This window comes from Carassius auratus, unplaced genomic scaffold, assembly GCF_003368295.1.
Source record: "Carassius auratus strain Wakin unplaced genomic scaffold, ASM336829v1 scaf_tig00021355, whole genome shotgun sequence".
Lineage (NCBI taxonomy): Eukaryota > Metazoa > Chordata > Actinopteri > Cypriniformes > Cyprinidae > Carassius > Carassius auratus.
The window spans coordinates 1-12,326 of NW_020525103.1; the positions used below are offsets into that span (position 1 = coordinate 1).

A 12,326-nucleotide genomic window follows, 5' to 3' on the forward strand; every position below is an offset into this window, starting at 1 on the left:
TGTCTAAATAAAGTCTTTTAAAAAAGTTACAGTTGACTTGTGTTTACTTTTTACAATTTCCTGCCTTTAAAGTACAAAAGAAACGCAACTATGCGAATCATTGAAATAGGATTGAATAGCCGCTAGATGGCGCGACTGTGGATTTAATTTATTTGACTGTTGCCTAGCAACAAGGTCAACAAACCAGAATCAACGGTGAGGACGAGACATGAAACAGACGCCTTGAATTAAATGAGCTATTTTACTGTTGTAAAGAAAACGTTAATTGTCCTTCCATTGTTGTAAACGTTTTGCACTTTATAATTTGGGAAATGTTGCCTTGGCTGTTCAAGCAACTTTAATTGTAATTGTTAAAGTCCAGCACCTTAAAAACTGAAAAATAGCGTTAACAATAACTTAGCTGTTTGAAATGGAGTGCGACAGTCCTCAAAAACAGATGCCTGCTCCTCGTATCTTCGTGGAGAGAACCCTGGCTTTAATCAAACCTGATGCCATCCACAAAACTGATGAAATTGAGGATCTTATTCTTCAATCTGGCTTTACAATTCTTCAGGTAAGTTACGTATTGATCGGACCATGTCACACGTGGCATGTGTTTTTTATTTTTTTTGTACAATACAAATTTTTGCACTATGCATAATGTGAAATATTCACGTGCTGAATTGACAATCCTTATTCTGGTCATTTTGTAAGCACAAGACAGTCGTGTAGTGTCATGCCATTACATTGTTTAAAATTAGGCTGATGAAATGTATTAAAACGGCAAAAAAACTATGCCTATCACGGTATCTTATTTCCTTCCTTCTTGCCGGTACTAATCGCATGTATTCCTCATGTGTAACTCGCTTGGATAAAGGCGTCTGTTTATTAAATAAATATAACCTTATCAGCTAATAGTAATATTGTGTAGCCAGTGCTTTAGTTTAAGAATTAGATTCGCATCGTTCTTATTTTGATTTTTCCATTTACCAGAAAAGAAGACTTCAGCTAAGTCCAGAGCAATGCAGTGATTTCTACGCTGAGCATTATGGGAAGCTGCATTTTCCCCATTGACTGCCTTCATGAGCTCTGGACCGGTTGTTGCTCTAGCACTTGCCCGACACCAGGCTATTGCCACCTGGAAAGCCATAATGGGACCAGTCAGCAGCATAAAAGCTAGAGAGACACATCCTGACTGGTAATGAGTGGCACTGAAAGAATCTTCTGTCTATGCAGGTGGTTTAATGATAAAATGGACTTAAAGTAATTTTGTTCATGTATTGTAGGGAGAACTATCACAGTGCACCAATAACTGTGCCTTTTAAATCCCTGGCAAAATAAATGAGATGCTTTTGTTGGATTTTATGGACTTCGGGATAATAATTTACAAAACCAGTGTTCACCAAAACCAATGCCTAAATCAATCACATAGTTCATTTGTCATTACAACAAAGCTATATTTATTATGCATGCTGTAATATATGTAGGCTAACAGTCATATTTCTTCTTTCTGGGAAATACACCTCTGGGCACACATCCTCAATGTGAATGCCACCCTCAGTCTGAGAGCGAGATTTGGCACGTGTGACCTGAGAAACGCTGTGCATGGCAGTGAATCCTTCTCTGCTGCGGAGAGGGAGATCAGGTTCATGTTTCCCAACTGTGAGTCAATCCAACCTTGTCCAGATGAGTTCAGTGAACAGGATATGAAAGCGTACTTTTGGTCTTTGTCATCTGTTTCAGCTGTGATTGAACCTATTCCTATGGGAGATGCTGCCAAAGATTACCTGAGCCGGTACGTCAACCCAACACTTCTCACCGGACTGACAGAGCTGAGCAAGAAAAAGCCACTGGACCCTTTTGTAAGAGTCTCTTTTGATTTAAAAGTCATTCAGATAGATTTGAAATTAATTGAGGGCAAATACATAATGACAGAATTGTAATTTTGGAAGTATTTCTATAAAATTGTTCAACTGGTTTCCTGTTTTTTTGACACAGAAAAAAGGACAATTGATCTTAATCCAAACCTTCACAATGTTGTTTAAAACTTTTAAGTGGGAATGGGATGCCTTTGATCCCCAAAAAAATCAGGATAATACTGATCCTAGCAGATGGGTTGATTTCATGCACAAAATATAATAAATCTCTACAACTGTTTACTACAAAAACTTCCAGTTTAGTAAATGCTTTACATTTACATTTATCGCTGAAAATTAATTACAATGACTGACACAATCAACAGAGATGAACCAGTCAAAAGAAGTTTCAACTATTTGCATCACTTATTCCATGTATATTTGTTTGTATTTATTTGCTGTTGGTCAGGTGAGGGGTTGATTGTTTAAAAAAAAGCTGATTATGGAAAGGGATATTTATATTGTTTTATTGTGCTGTTCACTTTCTTCAAATAAAAGACTTGGACAGTTCTGATCCAGATTAATCTTTTTTTCTGGATTTCATAAAACAGTAGTCAACATTTGAGGTGGATCAAAAAAGTTAATCAAAATAATGCATTTAGGTTTTAGGACAACTTGATGAAAGGTTTTGATCCACTTCAAATGTTGACTCTTGTATATCGATATAATATTTCTGCACTGTTATTTTTCTTTACAGACATGGCTTGCAGACTGGTTGATGAAGAATAACCCCAATAAGCCCAAGATATCTGATGGAACAGTAGTAGAGGAGGCAGCAGTGTGATTTATTTTTTTCTTTCCTCAAGCAAGAAGAATCGACCAGCAATAAGTTACTGTATTGCTCCTTTTTGGACGTCTCATTTGAACTGTTTTATAAAATAAAGTTTGGCAATTTTGTCTAGCCCTTTTTATTGTGCTGTCTTAATGTGTAAGTTCTGAATTGTCATGGTTAATTTAAATTGTAAGATACATTTTCTAATTTACAGTATCCTGTCACTGATTACTTGTAACAGTAGAAACATTTAGCATTATTCCGCATCAAATAAAATTGTAAGATTAAAAAAAAATACCCTTCTGCTGGTGATAAATATTTAATTCACTATAAGTTTGAAAGTGAAGATTATCTGATCTAATAATGAAAATAAAAGACCTATTGCTAAAGCAGCTGTAACCTCCTTCCTATTATTATTTTCACTAAACAGACAAAAAAATCCAAATTCAAGCGCCTGTTTCTTGCATTATCTGCTTTATAGCTCGCTTCTCTTTAAAAACCTTTCTCCCTTAATTTAAAAGTGGTAAACAACATGAACAAGAACAAAAACACTTCTTCCCCCTACTCGACACGAAGGTTCAGAAGAAGCGCGTTTGGGGGAGGGTTTCTATGACGTGAAAGCGGCACGTTTGATTGGCTATTAGAATGATAGGCGTTCAAAGCCAGCCAATCAAATGAGCCCTTACTAAACTTCCTTTAGCTTCCATCCAGTAATATAAAACCGACCGCTTGTCGGCGCAACAAGGAAGGGCCCACACCGCGGAAAGCATTCCACGAAGAGTTTTCACTTGCTGCTTTTACGGTAAAGTATTTACGTGTAAATTATGAATTTGTTAGCCTACGTGTACGTATTAGTTGCGTTAACGCTTATATTAAATTATAGCTCCGTAACGGTGTGTATTTATGATGTAGGAATACGAAATGTTTATGTTCTTGTTGCGTATGAGAATGCAAGCGCCGCTGTTCAAAATGGTGGTTCAGATGCATTACATAAGGCTTCCTTTCGTAACCATTTCACTTTCGCTGCAGTTTTAGGTTTTCACATTAAACTACCACCATGTCAGACGCCGAGCAGCAGTATATGGAAACCTCAGAGAACGGCCACGAGGACGATCTGAACGGAGCCGGGCAGTACGAGGAGGGCACCGGGGAAGCGCAGGCCGCGGCACCGGGAGACACCGGTGCAGACGACACGGCCGGGGACGAGGAAGACCCGCAGAATGGCTCATCGGACGGGGGCAAATTGATGCCAGCAAAGGAGAGGAAGATGCGGGGTAGGTTAAAGGAATAATTGTGCAAAATGTTGGGACTTAAAATCCTTTGTTCCTTCCCGTCTTTGTTGGCGCCATGTGTCTTTTGAAGGGGGATGGGCGTGCGACGGTGAATTGAACACGGAGAGGGGCTTTAAAATGCACTCTTAATTGTTTCCTAAAGCGAACGTTTTTGTATTTTTGTTTGCTTAATTAATATATTTGTGGTGTGTTGTAGTTATTTCTATTTATTTGTAGAAATAGAGGGTTTTAAATGCAAGAATAGTGGACATTTATTAGATGTGTGCTACCACGCCCCCTCCTGGTCTCACTCTCGATCTTCTGCTTCGTTTCCTCAGGAAAATGTTTGTTGGAGGGCTCAGCTGGGACACTAGTAAAAAGGATCTTAAAGATTACTTCTCTAAATTTGGAGAGGTGACAGACTGCACCATCAAAATGGACCCCAACACTGGGCGATCAAGGGGATTTGGGTTTATTCTTTTTAAAGAGCCAGCCAGTGTAGACAAGGTAAGCTTTCGTGCTTCGGTAAAACCCCAAAGTCTTGTGATTTCTTTGATGGTAAGCTAAATCGTTGTTTCTCTTTGCACAGGTTTTAGCACAAAAAGAGCACAGACTTGATGGACGACAGATCGACCCCAAGAAGGCAATGGCCATGAAGAAAGAACCCGTTAAGAAGATCTTTGTCGGTGGCCTGAACCCTGAAACTACAGAAGAGAGGATCCGAGAGTATTTTGGTCCCTTTGGCGAGGTAATGAAGCACTCCTTTAGAGATTAAGCAAGTTTAACAAATCCTGGAAAAAATGCTAATTAGAGTAATTGTAATGTAATTACTGTATGTTGGCCATGTCAAGTTTCTAGATTGATCTTTGCACATTTTCTGTGCATAGTTTTTTTTTTCTGACTTTTTTATTAACAGATGTGTTTGCCGTTTTGGAGGTTTTATTTTTTATTTTATTTTTGTACACATTTGTTAACATGATCATTTTTGCCACTGCAGATTGAGACTATTGAACTTCCAATGGATCCAAAGACAAATAAGAGGAGAGGGTTTGTCTTCATTACCTTCAAGGAAGAAGAGTCTGTCAAGAAAGTTGTAGAAAAGAAATATCACAACGTCAGTGGAACCAAGGACACGACTGGAAAAGAAGGCCTTGTGAGTGTTCCCAGTGTGAAGTTTAGCTTGAAATCACTGATAGATGTGACACACATTCTGCCATTATGATATCAATCACTCATTTAATTTTTTTCTTCTTTTTCCCCAGTGTGAGATTAAGATTGCACAGCCAAAAGAAGTGTACCAGCAGCAGCAGTATGGAGGTCGTTTCGGAGGAAGAGGAAGGGGGCGTGGAGGTCAGTACCCCTTCAAGTTCACTCCAGTTGGACTGTCTCACCAGCCTCTCAAACTGTAGGCTGCATTAGTCTGTGCAGAGTTTACATAGATGACTGCACGCACATGTACAGAGATATGCATTTGAAGAACAACTGAGGCACGTCACTTATTTATAAAGAGCTTCATACAATGCAAATTGTTTCAAAAGCACATAATAGTAATAAACAGGAAGAATGGGAACTTCAAATATGACTAATATAAATGCAGTTCATTGAGCCAAGTCAGTCCAGTGTTGATTCAGTTCAGTAACTGAAGTTACTGCGGTTTTGGAACAAGTTCAATTCTGCTATAAGTAGCTCTGCAGCAGATCATGTTTATGACAGAGGCTGGTTTAAACAAACTGATGAATCTGAATTTCTGATTTTTTGTGAAAATGAAATTTGTAATGCATGGTCTTGTTGGAATTTATTCTTGCTCTCATGCAGGTATTTTAATGTAATTCCTCTTGCGCATAAGTCTTCAGATGTAATCTGTCTTAAAAGCTTTGGCTGATCTCAGATCTGATTAATCTAAATCCGTTCTAATGTCCCACAACGCTTGAGTAGAGACCAATCGCTTTGTGGTTTTACTAGTTTCTTACAGATATCAGCACATTACTGTGCCATGATGTTTAAAAATGGTTTGGTTTCGTTTTATAGGCCAGGGTCAGAACTGGAATCAGGGCTACAATAACTACTGGAATCAAGGCTACGGTAACCAAGGTTATGGCTACGGCGGCCAACAAGGTTATGGTGGATACGGAGGCTACGGCAACTATGATTACTCGGGTGGATACTATGGCTACGGCGGCGGATATGACTACAGTAAGCACTGATTGTCCTTGGGGTTTCCTCCCTGCCCCCGTCAGGTTCTTGTGAATGCAAGGGACTCAAGTTCCTTTCTCTGCTCTTTTCTTACCCCCCTAGACCAGGGCAATACAAGCTATGGAAAAACTCCAAGACGTGGGGCTCACCAGGGTAGCTACAAGCCATACTGATCATGTGTAGTGCAGGTATGCATTTTAATTATATTTTTCCCACCACTCATGGTAAGGTTAATTTGGTTGTGTTGCTCCATAACGAAGTCATCTCCATTTACCCAGCCCAACTAGAAGGCAGATAGAGCGATCCAATTGGGGGTGGGTTTTGGTGGTCCAGTAGGGTTGTAGCAGTAGATCATGACAGGCCCCCCCCCCCCCCCCCCATCTCTTCACCTCATTTTTTTTCACATGTTAACGGTTTACATGGATTCATGCAGCTAAAACTCAGTCTTTTCTCTGTTTGAAGGTCGTAAAGCTACCGAGCAGGAGCCAGCGGTCTGGTCACAGTGAACATTGGGGTCTTTTACTTTTGGAAGTTGGCGGAATCTGGACTTCTGCTTCATTTTGTACAGAAAACATAAGGAATTGGGGGGCACAAATGTCACTTCTCACATTTGTTTTATAATTTTTTTTTTTTCGTTGTGTCCTTTTTACATTTCCAGAGATGGAAGTGTTATTTTTTTTACTGTACTTTTTGGTACCCTTTTTGAATCTAATGTTATTGTGTGGTTGTATTTTACATCATGGTTGTGTCTACCACATCTAGGCTCAGAGCTCTCAAAATGCTTTCAAAATAAGCAGGTTGTTAATTTTTCTTTAGTGCTTCTAGATTATTTTTTTCCCCTGTGTCACCTGTGCTCTGTTTTGCAAAGTTGCATGGCTTCAAGAAGAGATAAAAAGGGATTTCCTTCCGATTGTAAGCTTGTCCATTGAAATCTGTTAGTGGCCAGTCTTTGTGACTACCCTATTTTTATTTTTTCTTAAATTTTTTTTCCCTCTACTGCTTTTAGGGAGATTTCCTCCCGTCTTGTTAGATATTTAAGAGTGGCTTTAATAGTGATTCAACTATACCTCAAGACATACACAGGTAACTGTAACAAGATTCTTTCTCGAAACACTGGATACACATTCCTCCAGTGTCTTGGACAAATGTCAAGAAATAAACTTGATTTTTAAGATGTCTATTGTCTAAGTCTTTTGCTTTCAATTTTCATAGTTATCTTCCTGATCCAACAAACCCTAGTTTGCATTTAAAGAATTTAGAATGACTATCTAAAAAGTGCTGGAAAGATTTAACATTATTGTACAAACTGACAGTGAAAACTGGGTTGTTGTGAAGTTAAGCTCGTACAGTCAGGATTGTTTTATAGAGGCAGCTGGAAGTATAAAAGAAGAGGTCACTGGTTAGGCCCGTTTGTATCTAAAGCTGATGGTAATAATTTTTTTTGGAACACAGCTTTGATGGACATGCATGGATAAAGCATCTTGTTCCAAACTTAACTTGTTATATAAAGAGACAGCACATCTGCATCTTTCACTTCTGCTTTTGTTAAAACCTACAGTTCTATTTAAAGCAACGGCAGACTTTTTACATTTTCATAAGTGTTTTTCCCATGAGGTGATCTATGTAGTGGATTTGGAGTGAGTTTTAAGTGGCATGACCGTGTGTAGTTACAGCATCTACAAGCAGAGGCCATGCTAACCAGCCTGTAGATAACCTATAGATTCTGTATATAGGGCACACACTACTGTTAAAGTTGTGTTTTTTTTTTTTTGTAAGTAGTACAATTTTAAGAATGCATGTAACTGTTTTAAGGTGACAAAGACTTGTATATTTCATTAAATGCTGTATTGCATTTTCCACAAAAGCAAGTAGCACAGTGGTTTTCAGAAAGGTTTCCTGATATTTTCCCAATAAACTCTTTAACAGATTAAATGACTTTATTTTTTTCTCATTTTTTTTTATTTTATTTCATTCAAAATAATAAAACCTGAGGAAATCCAGGCAAATGAAACACCAGGATAACCCTGAGGGCACACAATGGTGTACATTTATGTTCTGATGTGCTTTTTTAAGTGAAACACCAAATTTATGCAACAGACAGTCATTTGGCATACAGTCCATCTTTACCATTAAACAAGAAATTAGAAATTGTGCCATGGTTTTTCCCGGCTCCCACACAATGCTGCATTTTCATAAAATAATAAAAATAAAAAAGTACCATATGTACAATAAAGAAATTTAAAACACTGCCACTTGTCAAAGAATTGTGTTTTCTTCTTCTGGTAAACACCTAACAAATACTTCTAAACAAAAGAATAAGACACCCTTTGGGTGTTTAGCTCATTAAAAAGCCCTATAATCTGGTGAATATGTAATGTCTGCTGATCGTGGGGTGAGCAGCAACATCCCGACAGATTTAATAGAGAATTCTCCACAGGAGGTAGATGAAAGACTCAAATGTCCATTTCAAACTGGTTGTCTTCAGCTAAAAGAAAACAAAAAAAAGAGGTTGATTAGAGTGTTTCTTTGAGATATTCTATGGAAGCCTGTTCTCACAACAAAAAACAATTGTGACACTCTCAATATTCTTGCAATTTAGACTTTCTCTGAATTCAGAGTTTCAATCTGGCAACTGTTTGACTTATATCACAGTTATAACTTTTTCCTTGAAATAGCTAATTTATCTCATAAACTCAGAATTCAGAGAAATGAACACCAAATTGCATCTTGTTTTTATTTATTATTTATTTTTAATGTAATTGCAACTTTTTTCTTGCAGCTCAAACTTTTTGCCTAGCAATTTTGAGTTCGTCTTGGAATTCTGACTTTATATCTCTATTTTAATTCTGAGATTATACATCACAATTCTGATTTATCCTTACAATTGTGAGATTATATCCTGATTACATCTGCTCATTAATTTTTGTTGTTGTTGTTTTTAAAATAAAATATGTAATTGCAAGACCAAACATAGTCCAGACAGGATTTTCCTAAATAATTATTTTCGAGAGAAATCAGAGGGCTTTAAGTTTCCTGGAAATTTCATTGAAGAACAGGTTTTCTGTTATTTATTTCTGGAACAGACATCAGTTTTACCTGCCAGATCCTTCTCCTCCTCCAACTCCTCTTTGAGTTCCTGCAGTTTGGACACTGGATGGTGTGACGGAACGGTCACTCCAGGAATCTGGGGCAAACAACAGGGTGGGGTCCGGGCAATGGGAGAGTTCCTGCAGTCCAGGAGGAACTTTCTGTCATAAATGATCCGAGTTCCTGCATGGAGGAGGGATAGAACGTATATTACAGCCACCAATCAGACAGCTAGAAAAACATTTACATTAAAGGCTGCAGGGTACAACGTGCAAGAAAAACAACAACTTAGGATTCCAGCCATGTTTAAAGCACTCAAACACAGACAATAAAATGTGACTGAAGAGGATTTCTTGAACAGCAATTTTAATCTATTTAACAAGACAAAAAAAAGAGAGATAGCAAGGAACTTGATGTGCCACTCAACACATCAGCACTATCAGATTGCAAACAAAGACTGAAACGTTTGACATGTCACATGTGAAAAGAAGCACTCAAGCTCCCACAATGCAAAACAGGGTGAACTGAATTGCAGGACTCAGCACCTCCCATTTTAGTTCTAGGAAATATGAGCACATCTGCACGTGAGCAAGTAGAGCCGAGGCATGAGGGAACCACGATGTAACAGATGAACATGTTGTGAACAAACCTGTGGAGCTTAAGTAGCCCCGGTTAGGTTTGTTCTGATTGCTAGCACGTGTTCAATTGTATCTGAAGCTATACTGTACCCAACAGTCCTACCAGTGGATGATAAACATGTTATGCAATCTTTTGCCATTTAGTTCAGTGTGTTCTGGACGAGAGGGCTGAGAGACGGGGGGAGGGGCAGGGTGTGGACGGAGCTGGTGACAGGGGCTGGACGAACAGTGGTCTCAACTGTGAGCTGCTCTGCTCGGAGGAATGCAGAGAGACCAACCCAACAGTTTCAGTGGGACTTTGTTCAGCTGGAGCATGTTTTGTTCCCTGATTGCTCTTCAGCTTCTTAGAATTCAAGATAGTAGAAGTTTTTAAATCACAGGACAATTAAATATAGCACAAGTGTGCAATTTTGGCAAATTGTGACATTGTGTTAATTTATTTGTTATTTAAAGAAACAGTACAAAAAAACTTCCTTAGTGATGTATGAATTTTTTCACCCCAATAATAATAAAAAAAGTTATTGGGTCATTGTTGTTGTTTTCAATCATTTTAATTGTTGGGAGTAGTGTGTAATGTAAATATTGTGACATGTTCATGCTGTAAGCACAACTTTTACAAATTTGTTATATATACACATACATACATACACACATATACATATATACATATATATATATATATATGAATGCAGATGCCTCTGATCTGTTATTTTGCTTCCACCCTGAGGGAAACATCCATGATACAGTGGCTCCAATGAACCCATTTCCCCAAGCACATAGAGTTCTGTTATTCCTGAAATCCACAGCAGCTGTGGAGGAGGAGGGGTGTTTCTAAGAATTGCCCCCTCCTCCTCTGCATGTGCTACAGTTACAGCCACATGCGAAAGATATTCTAGTGAGGGACAAAGGAGATTGAGAAACATGTGGGGTGGAGGGTCCTGCCCATTAAAAAAAAGGGGTCAAGCATTTGTTTTTCGCAAGATAAGATTAACTCAATGCCTAGTATCATATGGGACATGCAAGTTGCAAATCAGATAACCAGACATTGTTTCATAACAAGTATGGCAGTTGGGCTATCTTGCTGCAGACAGCCTGCCAAAAATGATTAACTTGTTGTTCAAAACAAACGTTTGTGTAGCAACAGAAATGCACACTATATCTCAGATCATTACAATCCAATAAAATGAACATAGGTTTTAGTTTTAATGTACTTTGTTCAAATACATGCCCATCCTCTAACTTAATGCATGCATGCATAATAAATAAAATACAGTGTCTTTTTGCAAGTCAATCAATATAGCATGGTTAAAAAGGATTGCAACAGAATTTCATATCACTTAAAATAGTTGAGATTGTTCAGTTCAACACATGGTGAGTGGTGAGTTGGAACACCATTACTTCAATCAGTTAGAAAGGAGATTCATTGCTTAAAAAAAAAAAATAAATAAATAATAATAATAATAATAATAATAATAATAATAATTCGCAATCATTCTCATGCAAAAATATAAAAGATTTAAAGGACAAAAAAAAAAATGCTTAAGGGGAAAAAAATGAAAAAAGTGTCTTTGTGGTTTTTTTTTATGTGTTAAGAAGGGGATTGCAACATGTCTCTCCAAAAATGTTTTGCACACTACTGAAGTAAAACCCAGCCTAAACTAGACCAATATGGTTTGTTGGTCTTGGCAGGAAAACATGGTCTTAGCTGGTTTAAGTTGGTCTCACAAACTGATCAACTGAGCAGTGCACAAAACTCACCTAAAACCAACAAACAGACCATGCTGAGAGAGCAGAGAGCAAAGGAGAATCTTTTCTATTCCTCTAAATCCATGTCCACCAACCTACAGTAACTGTACAGGCATGAAGCACAGTCTTACCCCCTGGTGTGGTGGAGAAGAGGGTTCCTCCAGGGGTCTGGCTGTAGCAGTCTGGGAGCTGGGACCAGTCTTTGAGGTGCAGGACACGCGTGGGAATGGGGCAGCTCTTGCTCTGCTGTGTGTCGGCGGACATCGTGGCTGAAACGCGCTGTGTGTAAGGGCTCTGAACACTCGTCTATATGAAGTGTTTGGTTAGGATGAAACTTAGCTCAAAGTTTCAACAACATAAAAACTTCAAAGTTATTTCGAGCGTGTTGCAGACAGCGCTGGTCTCGTGATCTGTCTGTCTGCTGGGGTGAGGGGTATTTAACAGCAGCTCAGACTACGTGACTCGCATCATGTGATAAACGACACTTGAGCAACAACAAAAACAGGCGCTGTAACATGCAGGGTTGCCAGATCTCTCGGGGAAGTTGATTTGTTTTGTTTTTTACAAAACTTCTGCCAAGGATTTGAATTTCCACGGCACTTCGACAAATATATGTATATATAAATATGGAAGTCAAGTTTCTACAAATATAAATAAATAAACAAATAGTTCGTTAGTTATAATAGTAATTATGACATTAAAAATCTATTAGATAAAAATCAAT

At 38.3% G+C, this 12,326-nt stretch overlaps 2 protein-coding genes and 1 pseudogene across 2 annotated transcripts; 2 read left to right on the plus strand and 1 right to left on the minus strand.

Annotated features, from left to right (window-relative positions):
• The first annotated feature begins 258 nt into the window (after positions 1-258).
• Positions 259-2,796, plus strand: LOC113076890 (nucleoside diphosphate kinase homolog 5-like). The gene is given in 6 exon segments (XM_026249502.1): positions 259-553; positions 973-1,045; positions 1,048-1,177; positions 1,541-1,641; positions 1,723-1,841; positions 2,593-2,796. Coding segments are annotated over 6 exon segments (654 nt in total). The 5' UTR covers positions 259-409; the 3' UTR covers positions 2,680-2,796.
• A 521-nt stretch (positions 2,797-3,317) lies between these two features.
• LOC113076887 (heterogeneous nuclear ribonucleoprotein A/B-like) lies at positions 3,318-7,309 on the plus strand (annotated as a pseudogene).
• A 754-nt stretch (positions 7,310-8,063) lies between these two features.
• LOC113076888 (eukaryotic translation initiation factor 4E-binding protein 3-like) lies at positions 8,064-12,034 on the minus strand. The gene is made up of 3 exons (XM_026249499.1): positions 11,734-12,034; positions 9,228-9,401; positions 8,064-8,616 (listed from the first exon to the last, which is right to left on the minus strand). Exons 1-3 carry the CDS (start codon positions 11,864-11,866, stop codon positions 8,585-8,587), a joined length of 339 nt encoding a protein of 112 aa, XP_026105284.1. The 5' UTR covers positions 11,867-12,034; the 3' UTR covers positions 8,064-8,584.
• Between the last annotated feature and the right edge of the window lie 292 nt (positions 12,035-12,326).

Excerpts from the sequence above, each read along its gene's own strand:
- LOC113076888 (XM_026249499.1), bottom strand. The coding sequence starts at position 11,866 with ATGTCCGCCGACACACAGCAGAGCAAGAGCTGCCCCATTCCCACGCGT. Across the intron at positions 9,402-11,733 it reads CTTCTCCACCACACCAGGGG|GAACTCGGATCATTTATGAC; the intron begins GTAAGACTGTGC and ends TCCTCCATGCAG. Across the intron at positions 8,617-9,227 it reads GGAGGAGAAGGATCTGGCAG|CTGAAGACAACCAGTTTGAA; the intron begins GTAAAACTGATG and ends GTTTTCTTTTAG.